The following is a 22,646-nucleotide window of genomic DNA, read 5'->3' as shown; positions in this document are numbered from 1 at the left end:
AGGTGAATAACATCAAACTTCCTAATATATATATATATATTGTAATAACTTAAGTGAGGCAACTCAACGAGGACATAGACGTTTATTTACATAGAGACATGACAAACACAAAGGGCATCTGCCTTGAGTACAGCATCTCCATATTGGCTCTCTACTTGGGCGGAAATCGTTAGTCTTTTATGTCAACATCCGACTTGTCTGGTCACTGATAGTGCGCACCCTCTTTCTGCACTATCCTGAATGGCGGTGCGCATGGCAAAGTCATAACAATCTATATTATAAAGTAGAATGTGAGGTGTATGTATGTATGTTACTTATAGACATCAAAACCGCTTGACCAATCTTGATAAAACTAGGCAGGAATGTTCCTTGGGTAACAACTTAGACCGTAGTGTATGTATTGTAGCCCTAAAACAAACTTAAGACCCTCAAAAAAAAATAAAGTTGTCCGACTCTATTACAGCTATAGTATTTTATGGATCTAGGCCATGTCTACAATGTTGACATGAGAAAAGATAGAAAGGATTTAGACCTAGATCTAATTTTAAGAAATACACTTTGCGCATATAAATTTTTACTTTGACACATGAAAAGACAAAAGAAGATCCATTGATTTCATTATATAATAAAATTAACCTTCAATTTTGTGTTTCAAAAGCATTTTTTACATTAATTAGTTCCTTATATCTGTGATTACAGATTTCCTGACGAACATTCTTTCATTAGACAATTCCGTAATGAATCGCTTACTAAATATTAATTCGTTTAATTGTTTACTTTATAATCCCATCCCTAGATCTAAAACTCTAAGATGATAAAACTTCTCTTCGCACAGATAGTTTTATACTTTAACACATAAACATATTAATTAAAGTCCATTCATTTCATATTTTGATCAAATAAACATTCAAATTTGGTTTTTAAAGCTACATTCATTTACGAAAGCTGCGAAGCCGAGTTGAGATAGGCCTAGATCTATATTCATTCATGAATCGCGTACTAAAAATTATTTCGTTTAATTGTTCACTTTATAATCCCATTCATTTAACAAAGCTATCGCTCTTTTCGTTTGTAATAGATATGAATTTATCGGCTTCGGGTAATCCCATTTTCGCAAACCTAATTTTATTTTCGTAGCGAAAGAGAAAAAACTTGAAAGGATCATTAGTTAAGTTTAACATACATCTAAATCCAATCCACTAGATTAGTAAACACAAACTTAGACCCGAAGGCCGCGGGAAAAGTCTGGCGAACATCCTTTCATTAGACATTACCAAATGGTTACACATTAACAGTGATTAACACATCTCTCTACTGAGTCTATTCCTAGGCCTAGGTCTAAAACTCTTATTGAACTCTAAGATAATAAAACTTCTTTTCGCAAAGATAGTTTTATGCTTTAACACATAAACATACTAATTATTGTCCACTCATTTCATATTTTAATCAAATTAACATTCAAATTTGTTTTTCTAAAGCATTTTTAATACATTCGTTCGCTGTTCGCTAAATAAAGCTGCGTAGCCGTGTTGAGATAGGCCTATATTCATTCATGAAAAAAGGTCACGCATGCGCAACACAGAATGAACTCTATAAAAGGCAACTAGATTAGTGTAGATTTAGATCTATGTCTACCTCAAGATCTACTTTTTACTTTAACACATGAACATATAAAATTAAGTCTATTCATCTCAATTTTTAATCAAATATATGTAGGCCTAAAAGCAAATGTTTTAATTTGAAAAAAAAAATAGATTTAAGCCTATTAGCTATTTTGATTTGATAGCTTCATTCACACCATTTTTACATTGACACATTCGCTTTACTTATTACATTATTATTTCGTTTAATTGTTTACAAAACACTCTCAGTGACTATATCGACAGTAATGCGCAAATAAAGACCCGCGGGTCGCGGGTAACATATGTCTAGTCTATATTATAAAGTAGAATGTGAGGCGTATGTATGTATGTTACTTGTAGACATCAAAACCGCTTGACCAATCTTGATAAAACTAGGCAGGAATGTTCCTTGGGTACCAACTTAGACCGTAGTGTATGTATTGTAGCCCTAAAACAAACTTAAGACCCTCAAAAAAAAATAAAGTTGTCCGACTCTATTACAGCTATAGTATTTTATGGATCTAGGCCATGTCTACAATGTTGACATAAGAAAAGATAGAAAGGATTTAGACCTAGATCTAATTTTAAAAAATACACTTTGCGCAGATAGTTTTTTACTTTGACACGTGAAAATACAAAAGAAGATTCATTGATTTTATTATGTAATAAAATTAACCTTCAATTTTGTGTTTCAAAAGCATTTTTTACATAAATTAGTTCCTGATATCTGTGACTACAGATTTCCTGACGAACATTCTTTCATTAGACAATACCGTAATGAATCGCGTACTAAATATTAATTCGTTTAATTGTTTACTTTATAATCCCATCCCTAGATCTAAAACTCTAATCCAACTCTAAGATGATAAAACTTCTCCTCGCACAGATAGTTTTATACTTTAACACATAAATATATTAATTAAAGTCCATTCATTTCATATTTTGATCAAATAAACATTCAAATTTGGTTTTCTAAAGCTACATTCGTTTACGAAAGCTGCGAAGCCGAGTTGAGATAGGCCTAGATCTATATTCATTCATGAATCGCGTACTAAAAATTATTTTGTTTAATTGTTTGTTTTATAATCCCATCCCTAGATCTAAAACTCTAATCCAACTCTAAGATGATAAAACTTCTCTTCGCACAGATAATATTAATTAAAGTCCATTCATTTCATATTTTGATCAAATAAACATTCAAATTAGGTTTTCTACATTCGTTTACGAAAGCTTCGAAGCCGAGATAGGCCTAGATCTATATTCATTCATGAATCGCGTACTAAAAATTATTTCGTTTAATTGTTCACTTTATAATCCCATTTATTTAACAAAGCTATCGCTCTTTTCGTTTTTAATAGATAAGAATGTATCGACTTCGCGTAAACCCATTTTCGCAAAACTAATTTTATTTTCGTAGCGAAAGAGAAATAACGTGAAAGAATCATTAGCTACGTTTAACATACATCTAAATCCAATCCACTAGATTATTCAAAAGCAAATGTTTTAATTTTTAAAAAATGGATTTAAGCCTATTAGCTATTTTTACATTGATACATTCGCTTTACTTATTACATTATTATTTCGTTTAATTGTTTACAAAACACTCTCAGTGACTATATCGAAAGTAATGCGCAAATAAAGACCCGCGGGTCGCGGGTAACATATGTCTAGTATATATATATATATATATATATATATATATATATATATATATATATATATATATATATATATATATATATATATATTAAAATGCTATAAGCGTAACCAAAGGGTTTTTTAGTTTAAACCCCCCTTCAGTGGGGTTTAAAGCTAAAAAATACAATATAAAAAAAAGCAAAGTACACACTCAGCCCTATCGGAATCTGCCTACCTAGGTCACCATAACCAAGTTGCAAAGCTAATACACCAGCACTTGGCTTTGACACACAATTTGATCGGTAAGGATACTCCTCGATATTACAAATACTCACCACAGGAGGTTCTCGAGTCTACGGATCATCTACTGTACTGGGATAGGCCTGTTTTGACTTACAAAACGGTAGATTTTAATCGCTCTGATTTGCTGCTCATCGATAAAAAAGAAAAGGCCGCTACCATTATTGACATCGCCGTACCACTATCTCATAATTTAAAAAAAAATGAGCTGGAAAAACAACGAAAATATGGGAACCTTGGCTTGGAGATTAAGCGTTTATGGAAATTATCTAAAATAACAATATATCCCATTGTCATATCAACCGAGGGAATAATAACAACTGACCTCACAGATACTTTTAAGGCCCTTGTCATTCCTAGGAACATTCTCGTTGCCTGTCAGAGGGCGGTACTTCTGCAGACCTGCCACATCACCAGAAAATTCCTCGGTGGAAACTGATAAAGGGACTACGATGAATTTTGTTTCCCTTTAACGAAACTCGACCCTGGCTTCGCCAGAGCATGAATACTGGTTCTTTTATAATAATAATAATAATCTTTATTGTCCGTATGGAAATTTGTCTTACAATTTGTGCATTACACCAAACAAAAAACATCATTGGCAAAAAACAAACCCCATTTAGGCAGTTGTTTGAGACAAACATCTATAAAAAAGCTAAGAAGATCCTCGAAATAAAGAATCACCCTTTGTGTCAGGATTTTGTGATTTTACCATCACACAAGAGATACAAGACACCGATAGCAAAGACAAACAGACACAAACACTCTTTTGTTCCCCTGGCAATCAAATCATTAAATAAGAACAATCTGATATAAACTTTGTTACATGTAAATTATGAGTGAGTCTGGTGTGAATGTACACTTTGGTTTCTTATAGTTATAATGTTTGGTTTCTTATAGTTATAGTGTTTTTTGGTATATATATATATATATTATTAGGTTTCAAAGGTTGTCATGGCCAGGGGTGTCAATGGGGTTAAGCTCCCATTGTCTATAAAATACTCTTAATGGCATGCGTCTCAAATAGCCTCTGACAACTAAGTCCAGCACCTGGCCTGCTCGTGTGGCTTAGATATTAAGCCCGGCGAAACTGCTCTTACTAACAGGTGAAGGGGTGAAGGCGGATACCTGGCGCCACAAAACCGGGAGCTTCGGGCAGATGGAGCTCGTCAGCCTAGTAAGGCAGTTCATCTAGGAGAGGGGTACTCTGACTTCAAACCCCCGCTGCCTTGCGATACTGAGGCTTCAGGAGACAACCTCGAGGAGAAATCAGGAGTGAAGCCCCTTAGGCGTTGGGAGTATCAGCTGCGAAATTCCCTCCGGCAGCTTCTGCAACTGAGTTGGTGCCAAATGTAATGCGATGCGTTCCTTTGGATCACATCAGCAAGGTCGAGAGAGGGATCATGACGCATGGGCCACCCATGACCCCTTTATCCAAGGCCCAGGAATGCGCCCCGGAGAGGAAACTCTGGTGCTGCTGCAAAGCGGCTAAAACAACACGGGAGACAACAGTTACGGGTTATAAGTCCAACTTGATTGGCGTAATGTATGGACGCCACGGGTTGTCTCTGACGGTGGGAGAGGTCTTCGCGCCTCACTGATCAGCTACCGCCCGCCTCAACCTGGGCAGCCCCCAGTCAGTTAGGTGCTGATCCGCCACAGCCTGCCTGCTCTAATGGGTGCTTAGAGCTTAGTTTCAAACGACAAGTAGGCTGGAAACTTGCACCAAGCAACAAAAGAAGAAAAATTAAACTGAAAAAGAAAATCCCTGTCATGCGACTGGCCACTTGGAATGTCAGGACAATGTGTCCTGGTCTCACTGATGATCTAAGGCAGATCGACGATGCAAGGAAGACGGCAGTTATAAACAACGAGCTAAAAAGGCTACATATCGACATTGCAGCCCTGCAAGAAACCCGACTGGCCGAAAACGGCATGCTCCGCGAGACTGACTACACTTTCTTTTGGAAAGGGAAAGCACAGGATGAGACTCGAATACATGGTGTGGGCTTTGCTGTCAAGAACAGTCTTCTTCCCATGATAGTCCCTCCAGTTGGTGGCTCGGAACGGCTACTAAGCATAAGTATGATGACAGCATCTGGAAAAGTCACTCTAATTAGTGCCTATGCCCCCACACTAAGCTCGCTTCAGGAGGACAAAGACAAGTTCTATGAAGACCTCAAAGAAGCCATTGCAAACATTCCTCAAAAAGAACATATGATCCTTCTAGGTGACTTCAATGCCAGAGTAGGATCAGATCACACTACCTGGCCAGACTGTCTTGGGCTTTTTGGAATCGGAAAGATGAATGAGAACGGACAAAGACTGCTTGAATTCTGCACATACCATAAGCTCTGCATTACCAACACATACTTCAGAGCAAAACCACAGCACTGTGTCTCATGGAGGCACCCTAGGTCTGGGCACTGGCACCAGCTGGATATGATACTGACACGAAAAAAGGACATTGGAAATATACTGCTGACACGTAGCTACCAAAGCGCGGATTGTGATACTGATCATACTTTAGTGTCCTGCCGGACAAGACTGCTGCCAACTAAGATCCACACATCACAGGGAAAAAGAAAATCACGCCTGAATACTACTAGCACAAAAAATCCTGATCTTTGCACCGAATTTGAGAACAAATTAGAGGAAGCTTTTAAAAACTTCTCTGTGACTGAGGTAGAAAAAAGCTGGACGTTTATGCGTGATACAATCTACCAAACATCATCACTGGTCTTTGGAAACAAAACCAAGAAAAGCGAAGACTGGTTTGAAGCTAGTCTACCAGAAATGGAAACTGCCACTACGAACAAGAGAGCAGCCATGCTAATCTACAAGAAGGATCCCACCCCAAGCAACTTAAAAAGGCTCAGAGCTGCACGTAACAATGCCCAAAGAGTAGCGAGACAATGTGCTAACAAATACTGGCAGGAGCTATGCGAAGATATTCAATCTTGTGCCGACTGTGGTAACATAAGAGGACTATATGAGGGCATGAGAAAAGCCTTTGGACCTCACACCAGCAAGTGTGCTCCGCTCAAGTCAAAAGATGGCTCAATCATCAGCGATCGTGCGCTGCAAATGGAACGATGGGTTGAACACTATGCAGAACTCTACCAGATTGAAAACGCCATCTCACCAAATGCTGTTTCCAACTTCCCATCACTTCCAGTTTTGACGGAATTAGACGAAACCCCCTCAGTAAAGGAGCTGAGCATTGCCATTGACATGCTTGCACATGGGAAAACACCCGGAGGAGATGGCATTCCTGCTGAAGTAATTCAGGCTGGAAAACATGCTTTAATCAAACCACTCCATGAACTGCTAAGCTTGTGCTGGGAACAAGGAATGGTCCCCCAGGAATTGAAAGACTCCAACATTGTTACAATTTATAAAAATAAAGGCGACCGCTCTGATTGTAACAATTACAGAGGCATCTCACTGCTTAGCATAGTCGGAAAGGCTTTTGCTAGAGTATTACTAAAGCGATTACAGATCCTGGCAGATCGTGTTTATCCAGAGTCGCAGTGTGGCTTTAGGGCAGGTAGATCTACAACAGATATGATTTTCTCTCTTCGGCAGCTACAGGAGAAGAGCAGAGAACAAAAGCAGCCCCTCTTCATAGCATTTATTGATTTGACCAAGGCCTTTGACCTTGTTAGCAGAAGCGGTCTGTTTGCTGTACTAGAGAGAATCGGCTGCCCAAATAAGTTAAGAAAACTAGTGTCAGCTTTTCACGAAAATATGCAGGGCACCGTTCAGTTTGAAAGTTCTTCCTCCAGGCCATTCTCCATTAAGAGCGGTGTCAAACAAGGATGTGTACTGGCCCCTACACTATTTGGCATCTTCTTCTCAGTCGTACTATCCAGTGCTTTTAAATCCCTGAAAGACGGAATATACATCCATAGCAGATCCGATGGAAGGCTCTTTAACCTGGCACGTCTTAAAGCCAAAACGAAAAGGCGTCGTATCTTGATAAGGGAGCTGCTGTTTGCCGATGACGCGGCACTCGTATCTCACTCACAAGGAGGTCTACAGAAGCTAGTGAACGCCTTAGCAGCTGCTTGTCAAGAGTTTAGCCTTACTATAAGTCTCTCCAAGACCGAAATCCTGGCACAAGACGTCGCAGAAATACCTATAATACAAATTGGGAACCACACCCTTTCAGTGGTGCAGGAATTTACCTACTTGGGTTCAACAATTGTCAGTAACCTAGACTTAGACATCGAGCTGACAAAAAGGATAGGAAAAGCTACCACAGCATTGGCAAAACTCTCCAAGCGCGTCTGGGAAAATGGTAAATTGACCACAGCGACCAAAATCCTAGTCTACAACGCCTGTGTTGTGAGCACTCTCCTTTATGGCAGTGAGAGCTGGTCAACATACATGTACCAAGAGCACAGATTGAATAGTTTCCACTTGCGCTGCCTGAGACGCATAATGGGCATCTCTTGGAGGGACCATGTCTCCAATCAGGAAGTTTTAAGATTGGCCAATATGAACAGCATGTATGCTCTCCTGACACAAAGAAGATTACGCTGGCTCGGACATGTCACCCGCATGCCAGATGGCAGAATCCCGAAAGATATCTTATATGCTGAGCTTGCGGAAGGAGTCAGACCCAAGGGCCGCCCAAGACTAACATATAGAGATGTCTGCAAGCGAGACATGAGAGCCTCAGGCATCAGCGAAAGTATGTGGGAAAACATAGCCAAAGACCGGAGTGCATGGAGACAGACTGTGCGTGCTGGGACAACCCTTGCTGAGAACAAAAGAATTGAAGCGGCTTTAATCAAGGGATAAAAAGAAAGCTGCCCTGTCTGCTAGCCCTAAATCAGAGGCATACACATGTACGAATTGTGGCAAAGTCTGCCGTTCTAGAATTGGCTTGATTAGCCACACCAGATTCTGCCCCGTCTCAAGATTAAGCCAAAACCAGTGACTCATTTGGGCGCATCCATTGCCTTTCGAGACAAAAGGAGCCATATATATATATATTAACATTACACCACCGGCTAATCCCGTTGATTTGTTTATTATAGCCGGAATATCCCCTCTTTTACGTTTTTTTTTTAAATTTTCTATTAACAGGCCGCATTTTAACGATCCCCTAAAACACTTTTTTAGCCCATGAATATGTGTATCTTTTACAATGAAATTTAACGGTCGCTATCTTTCCTTCTCTCTCTGTCTCTATCCCTCTAGTTATTTTTTTTAACATGTACATCGTAATTTCTCCGACATGAACCTTTGACTTGATGAAGAAAGCCACTTTTACCTAACCCTCCCCCCCCCCCGCTATTCCACCCGAAGAATAGCTAGTCCATCGTAAAATCTTTTTTTCGGCTTCTTAATTCAATATTTAATATACTCTTTGCTGCTTGTCGACATATATTAACAAATGTTTAAGCATTTTATTGCACTTTTAGGCTTTCAAGAAGGCTTATCTTTCTATGGATGATCAACTTTCCTATGGCATTGATGAACTATCGAGAATCCGATGGAGTGGAACATCAGCAGTTACTTGCTTGATTCAGCAGTCTTCAAATCAAGAGCTCTCCGATTCACAAATACAAGGAGAAATTCACCTTGCGAATGTTGGCAAGTATTGATGTAACCAGAATGACTAGAAATTGTGTAACTAGAGGAAGATTTCGTAAATGTAAATTAACACACACACAAACTGAACAAAAGCAACAACAAGGCTATAGGAAGTTAATTGTATCAATTGCTTTGGTATGTCATGTAATTAAATTTGTAATAGATCTAGAGTAATCTAGACCAACAACTATAAATCTGTGCGATTAAAAATATTTTACCAATTGTTTTTGTTTAGCGCTATTTCATGCTTTAATATTTTTCAATATGCTGTGATCCTTTCACTTATCTAAACCAGTTGGGAAAATTTGGGAGGGGGGGGGGGGCAGGAAAGAAAGAAAGCAATAACGAATGATAAATCTTTTGTTCACTTTGTTGCGAGCCTTGTTTGGGAGCACTATGTTTAAACTATACAACTGCTGTTCACTTTGTTGCGAGCCTTGTTTGGGAGCACTATGTTTAAACTATACAACTGCTGTTCACTTTGTTGCGAGCCTTGTTTGGGAGCACTATGTTCAAACTGCTGTTTTCTTTTAGGACAAGCTAAAGCTCTGCTGGTGAAAGACAATAAGTTTGTTTGTATCACTAAAGATCACTCGCCTGAAAGTCCACCTGAAAGCAACAGAATATATCGACAAGGTACACGTTTTAGCTAAACTATTTGTAGTAAATTATCGTAACCTAGACAAGGCAAGAAGAGGAACTAATAGCACAGGCAGTGTAGCTCATGTGTGACAAGTCAAAAGCTTGCTCATTTTTATCACAGCATTAATTATATCTTATCATTATTTATTTATTTTATTTTAATTATTTCCCCGTCCTATCCCCAATTTCTTCACCCGCCCCACCTTTTCCTCTCCAGGGTAGACTTAGTCCACCACCTTGGAGATAGCTAGGCCGCGTCCTTCACGTATCTCCCCTTGATCGGGGAAAGATAAACACACAGTCTATTTGGTCTTACCCGCCGGATGTCTGACGGTCGCAGTTGACACCACCTTGGGTGGAATGCAAGTCAATCTTTCTCCCCCCTCTCCCACGTCTCTCTTTGATCTAAGAGATTACTCGGGTCAACACGCCTCGTGACACTCCAAGGTGCGACTCTTGTCGGATTCACCCACGTGTAAAATAATTCTTAGCCTAGGACATTTCCTGTTCCCACCCGTCTCTCCCATGCCTTTATAAGGTAGACTAACTCAACCAGACCCGCTTATTTCTCTATCGCTGTCAATCGAGTCTGTACTATTTCATACATTCTTACTCTTAGAGGAATACCTGGTGCCTCCCTCAGGTGTCTGCCTATTAGCTGTTCAGTGTCTACTCGACACTACTCAACTATTTGTTTGGTTCACCTGCCTATTTATTTGGCATTGGTTAGTAGCAAGGCTGGAAGGATTAGTCCTCCCGTAGAGCCTTGGCAAGAAACTCTGCTGTTAGGCGTAGTGCCTTTAAGCTCCCATACAGGTCGAGTGACTCTGCAGACAAACTATCCAGCAGCTCTCGGAGCTGCGGACACTCTTGCAAGATATGCGCTACTGTTTCCACTAACTCTCCACAGTGTCGGCAACGGGCATCAAAAATGTATTTAAATGAGTCAACTTCTTTTAATGTTTTGGCCATTCAACTGTATGCAACATCTTGTATTATCTCCGCCACAAAACTAGTATTTTTTTTCTACATTAATTCCCATGCCAACTGCTTAGACTGCAGCATCTAATTTACAGTTAAGATCTCGTACCTGGTCTGCATTTTCTACAATGACGTCTATATCATCTGCAAACCTGAGTTTGGAAATAGGCCACTCATTTTATGGTCAATTCCTTCTAGAGTTTCCGTCATAATATGCTCCAGAAATATGTTAAAGAGCTGGAGAGAGAATGAATCTTTGCCTCACTCCTTTAAATGTCCTAAAACTTTCTCCAGTTTGGTTGTTCAGAAGTATTGAGCTATTTGCATTTTGGTATAGGGTTTTGATAACATAAATAATGTTTTTGTCTATGATAAACTCTCTCATTACTTGCTACATGCCAACATGCCAAACCTGGTCAAAAGATTTTTTGAAGTCTTTGAAGTAATGTACCAGTTTCTTTTGGTGTTGAAGGCATTTTTCATTTAACAGTCTGATGTTAATTATTTGTTCATTAGTTCTTCTGCCTGCTCTGAAGCCTGCCTGTTCTTCGTAAAGGACCTCATCGGCTTTTCTCTTGAGTCTGCTGATGAGTATTCTTAGCAATTCTTTTATAGAAGAATACTTTATCGTGGTTTCAAGCATGGTTGGGCCATGAAGAGAATTATATATATAGATTATGACCTGTCCTATGACCTTCAATGCTTACAAAACAAAGACCTACTACAAGGTCGTTGATGTTGAACTTGTTGATATAAACTCAAGTTGCCTAGATCTAGTTATTTTGTTTGATTTACAGGTGGTTCTATTACAAAGTCAGACAAAGGTTCACTCGTCAATGGAGTTTTGTCTGTTACCAGAGGACTTGGAAATTTCGGTGACAAGTTGTTGAAGGACTGTGTTATTGCAGAACCCTACTTCAGAAGTGTTTCAATTGATCAAAACACTCAATATTTAGTCTTGGCATCCAGCGGTGTTTGGCAAAGTCTAAAAAATGAGGAAGTAGCTTCATTATTAACTAGGGTAAGTGACAAATATTGACAACTAATTAATTAATTAATATTTGTGTAGTGGGTTGGATACTTATTCAGGTTACACCGGCTACCTCGATATCCGCGTGACCTTTTTCCCGTAGATGGCGTCTTGTGTCCGCGTAAAAAGGCAGAACAACGTGGACACTGTCCATTATACCGGCATCTTTTGTCACTGTAGTGTCTGTACGTTACTAGATCTACGTCGTCTCCACTCCCTCTTTGTGCCCGGTTCTACTCCACGTGTTTATGTATGGCTGCAGGTAATTACATTTTTACTGTTTCTTAGATTAGATTAGAATTTTATTTAGTAGTTTAGATTGAATATCGCTACTCCGGTTTTCGTCCATATTGCTGGACTATCCTTATTTTTAGAAAACCAGCATGTCAATGAATTCCTTTATTGAATTATGTACCTGTAGTATACTAGACTAAATAGTCAAATAGTTTGCCTCCTTTAGTCGTAGAACGACTATGGTTTATCTCGCACACTTCCTCATGTGGCTGTGGAGCCCTATTTTAGAGAGACACTCCCGTCCACAAATATCGTAGGTTAAGGTGGCTTTTGCTTCGGTGGTAGAGGAAGAGGAGCTGGCCATTTTTCGTATTGTACGTTTTTCTTCCTGAGCTGAGACCCATGTTCTTTCACTGTCCATAGCTTTCTTGGTCACTGTCTCTCTCCATCTGGTGCGGTCTAGAGCTATGCCTTCCCAATGGTCAGTATTGATGTTCACTGATTTGAGGTCCTGTTTTATTACATCTATGTAACGGATGTGGGGGCGACCAGTTTTTCTTGAGCCAATCGCGAGTTGTCCATAGAGGATGACTTTCGGGATACAATTGTCCTCCATCCGGCGAACATGTCCAAGCCAGCGCAAGCGGCGTTGTCTGAGGGCTGTAAAGATGCTGGGAATACCTGTTCGCGCAAGGATCTCAGTATTGCACACTTTTTCTTTCCACGTGATTTTCAAGATCCTACGGAGACATCGCAAATGGAATGAGTTTAGTTTTCTCTCTTGCTTTGCATAGGTGGTCCATGATTCACCGCCATACAGTAGTGTACTGATAACGCATGCCTTGTAGACTTCCATTTTGGTCACTGTAGTGAGCTTCTGGTTTTGCCAAACTCTTGGCCTGAGAAGGTCGAGGTAGCCTTCCCTATGCGTTTTTTTATCTCCTCTTCTAGAGACAGGTCATCTTGAATTGTGGATCCCATTTAGCAGAATTCATTTACGGCGTCCAGCTTGTTATCGTCTATGGGGATGGATTTGTCAAACGCGTTGTGGATTAGCAGGGAAAATAGTATTCTAAAGAGGGTTGGGGTCAGGACACATCCTTGTTTAACTCCGCTGTTTATACTGAAACTTTCGGAGCTGGCACCGTTGAATTGCACTGTAGCCATCATATTTTGGTGGAAAGATACGATTACATTTAGTAGCTTGGGTGGACAGCCTATTATCTGTAAAATTTTAAAGAGGCCTTCTCTGCTGACTAGATCGAAGGCCTTTGTGAGGTCAATGAACGCAATATACAAAGGCAGCTTTTGTTCTCTGCACTTTTCCTGAAGTTGGCGGATGGAGAAAATCATGTCAATCATGGATCTCCCTGAGCGAAAGCCGCATTGTGATTCTGGATAGACCCGATCAGCGAGTTTTTGTAGCCTTGGAAGTATCACTCGAGCACAGACTTTGCCTACAATACTTAAGAGGGAGATTCCCCTGTAATTGTTGCAGTCGCTTCTATTATCTTTGTTCTTATACAGTGTAACGATTTTAGCAGGTCTTGTGGCACAGCAACTTCTTGCCAACATTTGCAAAGCAGTTCGTGTAGAGGTTGGATTAGTGTAGTTTTGCATTGTTTTAGAAGATCTGGGGGTATACCATCGCATCCGGGTGCTTCGCGGGCAGCCATGTTGTCTATGGCTTTGTTGAGCTCTAACAGGGTGGGTATTTTGTCTAGCTCGTTCTTTGTAGGTAATTGTATAATGGCCTTAAGGGTTGAGTCAGAGACTGAGCTTGTTGTGGCGTATATAGTCATATATAGAATGTTAACTGTCCATTTTGTAAATGTATTTTTACAACCAATGTATAGATACTGGCTTTAAAAATTAGTGTATAGATTTGTTCTATGTAGGCCTCATTGTTCTCTTGGTGTTTTGTATGGGAAGGAATTGAGCGAAACTATTAAAACAGTGTATGTTTGTTTTATGTAGAACAAGTGATTGACTTTTTAGAGAACTTCTTTGTCATTCATTTGTATAATGTTTCTGATGTTCCAAATCTCTACACTATGACATTTTCTTTTTGTTTGTTTTTTTGTATTTAGACAGCGATGTTGTGTGTACAACTTGGTCTTGGTCTAACTGTTTAGGCCTATTAGGAATGTTAACTTTATGACCGTGTGTAAATATGTTTTATGTTTTATGTTTTTATGTTTGCCTTCGTCATTTTAGTTCTTCTGTGCCAAAGCCACCACAATTGTATGTAACAGCTTTTGTTTGTCACCAGCCTGTACATTCGAGTATCTATTACGTTAAATTAGACCAGCCTGTACATTCGAGTATCTATGACGTTAAATTAGACCAGCCTGTACATTCAAGTATCTATGACGTTAAATTAGACCAGCCTGTACATTCGAGTATCTATGACGTAAAATTAGACCAGCCTGTACATTCGAGTATCTATGACGTTAAATTAGACCAGCCTGTACATTCGAATATCTATGACGTTAAATTAGACCAGCCTGTACATTCGAGTATCTATGACGTTAAATTAGACCAGCCTGTACATTCGAGTATCTATGACGTTAAATTAGACCAGCCTGTACATTCGAGTATCTATGACGTTAAATTAGACCAGCCTGTACATTCGAGTATCTATGACGTTAAATTAGACCAGCCTGTACATTCGAGTATCTATGACGTTAAATTAGACCAGCCTGTACATTCGAGTATCTATTACGTTAAATTATACCAGCCTGTACATTCGAGTATCTATGACGTTAAATTAGACCAGCCTGTACATTCGAGTATCTATGACGTTAAATTAGACCAGCCTGTACATTCGAGTATCTATGACGTTAAATTAGACCAGCCTGTACATTCGAGTATCTATGACGTTAAATTAGACCAGCCTGTACATTCGAGTATCTATGACGTTAAATTAGACCAGCCTGTACATTCGAGTATCTATGACGTTAAATTAGACCAGCCTGTACATTCGAGTATCTATTACGTTCAGTTAGACCAGCCTGTACATTCGAGTATCTATTACGTTAAATTAGACCAGCCTGTACATTCGAGTATCTATGACGTTAAATTAGACCAGCCTGTACATTCAAGTATCTATTACGTTAAATTATACCAGCCTGTACATTCGAGTATCTATGACGTTAAATTAGACCAGCCTGTACATTCGAGTATCTAGTTCGTTCAATTAGACCAGCCTGTACATTCGAGTATCTAGTTCGTTCAATTAGACCAGCCTGTACATTCGAGTATCTAGTTCGTTCAATTAGACCAGCCTGTACATTCGAGTATCTAGTTCGTTCAATTAGACCAGCCTGTACATTCGAGTATCTAGTTCGTTCAATTAGACCAGCCTGTACATTCGAGTATCTAGTTCATTCAATTAGACCAGCCTGTACATTCGAGTATCTAGTTCGTTCAATTAGACCAGCCTGTACATTCGAGTATCTATGACGTTAAATTAGACCAGCCTGTACATTCGAGTATCTAGTTCGTTCAATTAGACCAGCCTGTACATTCGAGTATCTAGATCGTTCAATTAGACCAGCCTGTACATTCGAGTATCACTTTTCTCAGTCCTCCCCAACTCTCCTCCTTAACAACAAATATTTGCCGTTGGAATGTTTATATAATGATGGCTTATAGATGTTAACATTTTTGATCTCTTTAAATGGGAACTCTGTTCTTTATTTTCATCACTTTTATATCGTAATAATGTATTTTTTAAAATTATTTTGAAACATCTATGGTATGGTTTTCTTTCTTTAGTAAGTCTGAAATTTGTTTTATATAGCCCGCGAGTAATACATTTTGTCGTTTTGTATTCTGAAAACAGATGTTACCTAATCAACAAATACCACCACCAAGTAGACTCAGTGAATCTCTTCTTCCACTTTTGACACCACGAATCAATTCTGAACAAAAAATACATAGTACTAATAATGTTTTAAACTTCAAGACAAGTCATAATAACAAGTCTTCTTTTCACCAAGGTAATAAATACATTGTTAAATTTCTAATGTTGGTCAGAAACCATTTTGTGGACATGAAATTTAGGAGTAAAACAACAAAATAAAATATATATTTAAAAAAATGTATACCAGTTGCATCGCTAAGGTGGATGTAACTGTCGCTGTTAGCTCATGGTGTTACTTTCCGCCTAAATCAGTGGTCGGCAACCTTCTGAGTCAGAAGAGCCAAAAATTACAATTTTCAAAATTTCAACTTTTTAAAGAGCCACAATATTTTTTTTCTTCCAAACAATAAATAGTACTCGCATTAATCAGTTTATTTGATTAAAAAACGAATCAATTTATACATAAGATTAAAATATCAATTTTTCTTTATGTTCGTTGTCTTTTACAAAACAAATTAGATTTTTTTATATATTATATTATATATATATATAAATATATATATATATTGTATTAATTATTATCTATATTATAAAGTAGAATGTGAGGGGTATGGATGTATGTTACTTATGACATCAAAACCGCTTGACCAATCTTGATAAAACTTGGCAGGAATGTTTCTTGGGTACCAACTTAGACCTTAGTGTATGTATTGTAGCCCTAAAACAAACGTAAGACCCTAAAAAAAAAATAATGTTGTCCGACTCTATTACAGCTATAGTATTTTATGGATCTAGGCCATGTCTACAATGTTGACATTAGAAAAGATAGAAAGGATTTAGACCTAGATCTAATTTTAAGAAATACACTTTGCGCAGATAGTTTTTTACTTTGACACATGAAAATACAAAAGAAGATCCATTGATTTCATTATATAATAAAATTAACCTTCAATTTTGTGTTTCAAAAGCATTTTTTACATTAATTAGTTCCTTATATCTGTGATTACAGATTTCCTGACGAACATTCTTTCATTAGACAATACCGTAATGAATCGCTTACTAAAAATTATTTCGTTTAATTGTTTACTTTATAATCCCATCCCTAGATCTAAAACTCTAATTCAACTCTAAGATGATAAAACTTCTCTTCGCACAGATAGTTTTATACTTTAACACATAAACATATTAATTAAAGTCCATTCATTTCATATTTTGATCAAATAAACATTCAAATTTGGTTTTCTAAAGCTACATTCGTTTACGACAGCTGCGAAGCCGAGTTGAGATAGGCCTAGATCTATATTCATTCATGAATCGCGTACTAAAAATTATTTCGTTTAATTGTTTACTTTATAATCCCATCCCTAGATCTAAAACTCTAATCCAACTCTAAGATGATAAAACTTCTCTTCGCACAGATAGTTTTATACTTTAACACATAAATATATTAATTAAAGTCCATTCATTTCATATTTTGATCAAATAAACATTCAAAATTGGTTTTCTAAAGTTACATTCGTTTACGAAAGCTGCGAAGCCGAGTTGAGATAGGCCTAGATCTATATTCATTCATGAATCGCGTACTAAAAATTATTTCGTTTAATTGTTCACTTTATAATCCCATTTATTTAACAAAGCTATCGCTCTTTTCGTTTTTAATAGATAAGAATGTATCGACTTTGGGTAAACCATTTTCGCAAAACTAATTTTATTTTCGTAGCGAAACTGAAATAACGTGAAAGGATCATTAGCTACGTTTAACATACATCTAAATCCAATCCACTAGATTATTCAAAAGCAAATGTTTTAATTAAAAAAAAATTGATTTAAGCCTATTAGCTATTTTGATTTGATAGCATTATTCACACTATTTTTACATTGACACATTCGCTTTACTTATTACATTATTATTTCGTTTAATTGCTTACAAAACACTCTCAGTGACTATATCGAAAGTAATGCGCAAATAAAGACCCGCGGGTCGCGGGTAACATATGTCTAGTTGAAGTATAAAATTTAAACAGTTAAACATTAACATACAACACTGACCTGTACTAAAATAACAAACAATTGAGCAAACAAATTATGTGGTAACTTTGGCTTTGCACGGCTTTAGAACGTTTGGATACATTTTGATCATAACTTGTTGTTTTTAGTTTCAAACACGACTCTACATTTTTCTTTGTTAGTAGGCTTCTTAAATTGCTTTTAATTATATTCATGCAAGAGAACGCTTGTTCGGAAGAATATGCCAATCCAACGATAGACAGCCTTCCAAATGCCAACTTTTTTCATGTGACTGCAACAATCTGGAAGACTTTTCCATGCGTCGAATATAAGTGCCTAATCTCGCGGCATTTCTTTTAAAGCTGTCCACTTTTGTTGCTTTACATACATTTCTGGACCTTCAACTCTTCCAACCTGATTTTCAACTGTGTAAATCCCTCACTCCATAAAGCTTTACTTTTTTAAATCGATCAGTTGCATGTCTAGAGATCCAGTCTCAATTCCAAATGGCTCAATGTAGATTTCGTTACTATAAGTGTTAAGATTTATTTTATAAATGCTACAACCGTTTGGTTTGTTTTGAATGGCTTAAATCTGTCAATAAATTCATCTTTTTGTTTTCTTTATCACTGTGATGAAGTGACTTGTGTCAACAATTGCAATGATTTTATCGCAAAATTGCTTTACAAAATTGAAAATGAAGTAATTGACCGCACTGAATATCTTCTGTAAAAAGAATAAATTTCTCTTCAAAACAAACGAATTCTTCTACTAAAACAATGACTGGGTATATCTCTCCCTGCAGTTTTAGATTCAGCTCATTTAATTTCACTGTTATATTCAAGTAAAATTTCTGCAACCATTTGTCGTTCTCTAACTCAAGGTGATAATCGTTTTGGGATGTACTTATTTCATTTAAGCACAAAACAAAAAGTTTCAACACCTAACCTTTGGAAAGCCATCACACTTTATTGTGAAGAAATAGCTCGGAATACTGAGTCTCCATTTCGTTAAAGAATTCTTTAAACTGACGATGGTAGATGCTTTTGACAAGATGCAGTTAACAATCTTAATAACTAAATTCATGACCTCAACTATTTCAGCTGGAAATTTTTGGGCACAAAGCGCTTCTTGGTGTATTATGCAGTGAAACGTAAGAATTTTGTAGTTTATTTTGCGCCAAAGAATAGAATTTGCACCCTTTTTTTTCCTGTCATATTTCTTACTCCAACAGTTGCTATTTAAAGATTTTATTTTATATTTATTATATTGTCTACAAGGTATTTTGCACGACATTCGCCGTATCTTCTCTAGTTTGTCACGAGAGCGGTAGCAATCCTAGAAGTTCTTCTTTTGGACTCTGGGAAGACATATACCTGACATAAAAAGCAACTTGTGCCTTGGCTTTTATGTCAAAAGACTCATCTATAGCAAGTGATAAGGCAGAAAAAAGTTAAACATCTTCCAGATGCAAATATGTTACATTTCAAGACATGGGGGGAGGAGTGCGCTGAATAGCGAGTACAAGTGTCTGCAAGATAGAGTCGAATCATTACGATTTTTAAATGTTTTTTTCTATAAAATAAATAATATTTGTGCATAGAACTAAAGAGCCGCAGCTTATCATCCAAAGAGCCGCATGTGGCTCGCGAGCCGCAGGTTGCCGACCCCTGGCCTAAATCATCGTAACACCAAAATGTGTCGTTCATGAGCCCATTTTTAGCGACCCCCAAAAGGGGAAAAGACGCTATTGGTTTTGTGTGGCCTGTCTGTCCGTCTGTCTGTCAGTCCGTCCGTCTGTCCGTCCCGTTTAGATCTCGTAAACTAGAAGAGAAAATGAAAATCGGACATCATGATATTTTAGATCATTCAAAGTTCTGATGCAACGGCTACTTTTTTATTTTCTGAAAGTGAAAAATCTAATTTTTTAAATCACTTATGCAAGCAGTTTTTTCATAAAAATACACCACTTTTACAACTATTCACTATTAAACACCAAACACTTGAGTCTCTTTATCAGGTGACCCTACTGTGTACCATATTTCTAACACTTTTATGCAAACGGTTGTAGATTTTTTGTCAAAAATTTTTGTTTTTATATTTTTATTGTTAAGTTATGTAAGTTCTGTTATACTTACTAAGTACTACATTTATACACGAACAAATGTTTACTATTTTTTTAAAGAGAAAAAAACTATTTAGTATGCATTATAAGTTATGCATTATAATTTAAAACAATTATTAATCTTGTAAACGGCATTTTCTTTTGTTTTAAATGTAGAGTACTAAATCACAATAATGTTTTTTTTCTTGAATAAGAGATCGAGCCTTTATAAAACAATTAGGTGAACTAGAAGACATCAGTTAGGTCAGGTTCACATCTAACTTTACATTCACTTTCACCTATCATTTGATCTGCTGAGCGCTGGAGTACCACACAAGATCTGTCAACCTTCTTTCTCCATTCTTATCTGTCATTTACCTTTGATATAATTTCATTCGGATTTAATCCTGCCTCGGTGGACCACTTCGGGAGCCGATTTTGAGCTTGTGTTTCCACACAAAACTGTCTTTGTAATCTTGTTTTAAATTACTTTATTGTAGATTTTATTTTATAATTAAATTTTATTATAAGTTGTATAATGCAGGTATTGTCTTTTTTTTAAATGTATTTTGAAATGTTTTTCTTGTTTCACGTTTTCATATAAATATTTTGTTTTAGAAAATGGCGCAGTATATATTCCTGACGTTGAGCATTGTATTGATACTGATACAGTGGCGGAGACTGTGGATACCGAAGTAGATACAGTGGCGGAGACTGTGGATACTGAAGTAGATACAGGGGCGGGGAGTGTGGATACTGAAGTAGATACAGTGGCGGAGACTGTGGATAATGAAGGAAATAGCACACTGGACAGTGATAATGATGAGAGTAAAAATGTCAATCTTGCCAAAGCTATGGCTGAACAGTTAACATACGCAGCATTGTTGGCAGGAGCTACCGAGAATGTAACAGTTATGGTTATTTTATTACCTGGATGTAGATGGATGTCTTAATATTTCCAACGTGAATGAAACTTTATTTTTTATATAATCAGTATAGACTCAAACTGGTATACATTAATATGGTCATAAAATATTGAACAAATCTTAGGCTGCCTTCAGAGTTCTGTATATTTATTTTGTTCGGCTGAGCAAAAGTTGCGTGTATTGTACAAATGCCAAGTTCTGGAATTCTGGAGGATTGATACAGAAATGTTAAAGTAATAAATGCAATAATTAAGTTGTAGAAAATGTAAAAGTAGGATGTATAGATGTTGTTACGATTCTCTATAAACCCTTGACAGAACACTATAGCTAAGTCAAGTTAATGAGTGTAGTAAATAAACAAAAAGAAACAAATACTTTACAATTTTGATAATAGTCAATGACACCTCTACAAAACACGTACTTGAATCTCAGTCAGACTTGACCCAAAACAGATAGATAACCATATTACCATTGATCTACACGGGGATAGTTAACATCAGTCCTTTTTAAGTACACAGGTGGGCCCTGTATTTGGTGCCTCGTAGTGCATCGTGCAATAAGCTCCACTGGACAACAGATAGTGATTACACTATTATTCTGTAGGTTTTGTACTTGAGTGTCAAGATTCATAACCCAAGCAGGTACCCTTGGGTCTTTTAACCACCAGTATTTCCCAACAGGCAGTCTACTGCCCATGGCTTCATTTGACTGCTTTCTGTGCTACACTGCTTGGACATCGTTGCTAAGGACTTCAATCTTTTACTTCGTCCCTACTGCTGGGATTTCACTGCGACGATTTCATCCCTTTGCTTACTTCTGAATTCCAGTACTAATACTAAGGTATGATGTAGACAATGTGAAATTATGATGTATAAATATTTAGTAAGATGTAGAAAATGTGAAGGTATAATATATAAATATATGGTAAAATGTGAAGGTATAATATTTAAATATACAGTAAATTGTGAAGGTTTAATATATAAATATACAGTAAATTGTGAAGGTATAATATATAAATATACAGTAATTTGTGACGGTATAATATATAAATATTTAAATATACGGTAAAATGTGAAGTTAAGATGTACACAATAGTATGTTATGAAAAGTTTTTGTTCTATTAAACTTCAGATTGTCGAATCATATTTTTGTTTATTTTGGTGAAAGAGGAGTGAGATTGTTTCACTAAGATTGTTGCCATGTTATGTCATCAAGTTGCTATGCATGCTTCTCAATTGTTTATTGTTGTTTTTTGTGTGATTATATGCGCGTCTTTTATGACCTTCACTGTAGATTACAAAATGATAGACACACGATTTGTGCATCATTTTAGATGATTAGTTGTCAATAGATCATAGCTAGTCTATGAATAGATGAAAAACATTCTTTACAAAATCAATGCGACGATCCTTGAGACTTTTTATCCATAAAAATGGAACCAAATTTTTTCAAGTAAGTCAAGGGGGAAGCCTCTCGCACTATGATATTGACTTTGTGCTTATCTTTTAGTGGTTGAAGGAAGCAGAGAAAAGGCATTCAACAAGGGCCGAATACGGGAGATTACAATGTCCACAAATGCATTAGCTAACTTCGGTTTAATTAACAAAATAGTTAACATAATTCAGTGGCTTCACTAGGATCGGCTTCACCCGGCGCAGTTCACCCCCCCCCCCTGGAGTTCACAACA

The 22,646-nt window shown here is 37.3% G+C and overlaps 1 protein-coding gene across 2 annotated transcripts in view; it reads left to right on the top strand.

Annotated features, from left to right (window-relative positions):
• Positions 1-22,102, top strand: part of LOC106068992 (protein phosphatase 2C-like domain-containing protein 1) — a 53,621-nt gene extending 31,519 nt beyond the window's left edge. For both annotated transcript variants that reach the window (XM_056013343.1, XM_056013342.1), the window contains 5 exons: positions 8,996-9,167; positions 9,702-9,803; positions 11,588-11,811; positions 15,902-16,058; positions 20,652-22,102. In XM_056013343.1, the coding sequence (XP_055869318.1) occupies positions 8,996-9,167; positions 9,702-9,803; positions 11,588-11,811; positions 15,902-16,058; positions 20,652-20,986 (990 nt within the window). In that variant the 3' untranslated portion in view covers positions 20,987-22,102. The remainder of the gene's footprint in view (positions 1-8,995; positions 9,168-9,701; positions 9,804-11,587; positions 11,812-15,901; positions 16,059-20,651) is intronic.
• The last annotated feature ends 544 nt before the right edge of the window (positions 22,103-22,646 follow it).

Source organism: Biomphalaria glabrata, chromosome 16, assembly GCF_947242115.1.
Source record: "Biomphalaria glabrata chromosome 16, xgBioGlab47.1, whole genome shotgun sequence".
Taxonomy (NCBI): Eukaryota; Metazoa; Mollusca; class Gastropoda; family Planorbidae; genus Biomphalaria; species Biomphalaria glabrata.
This window is presented reverse-complemented; position numbering and strand designations above follow the sequence as displayed.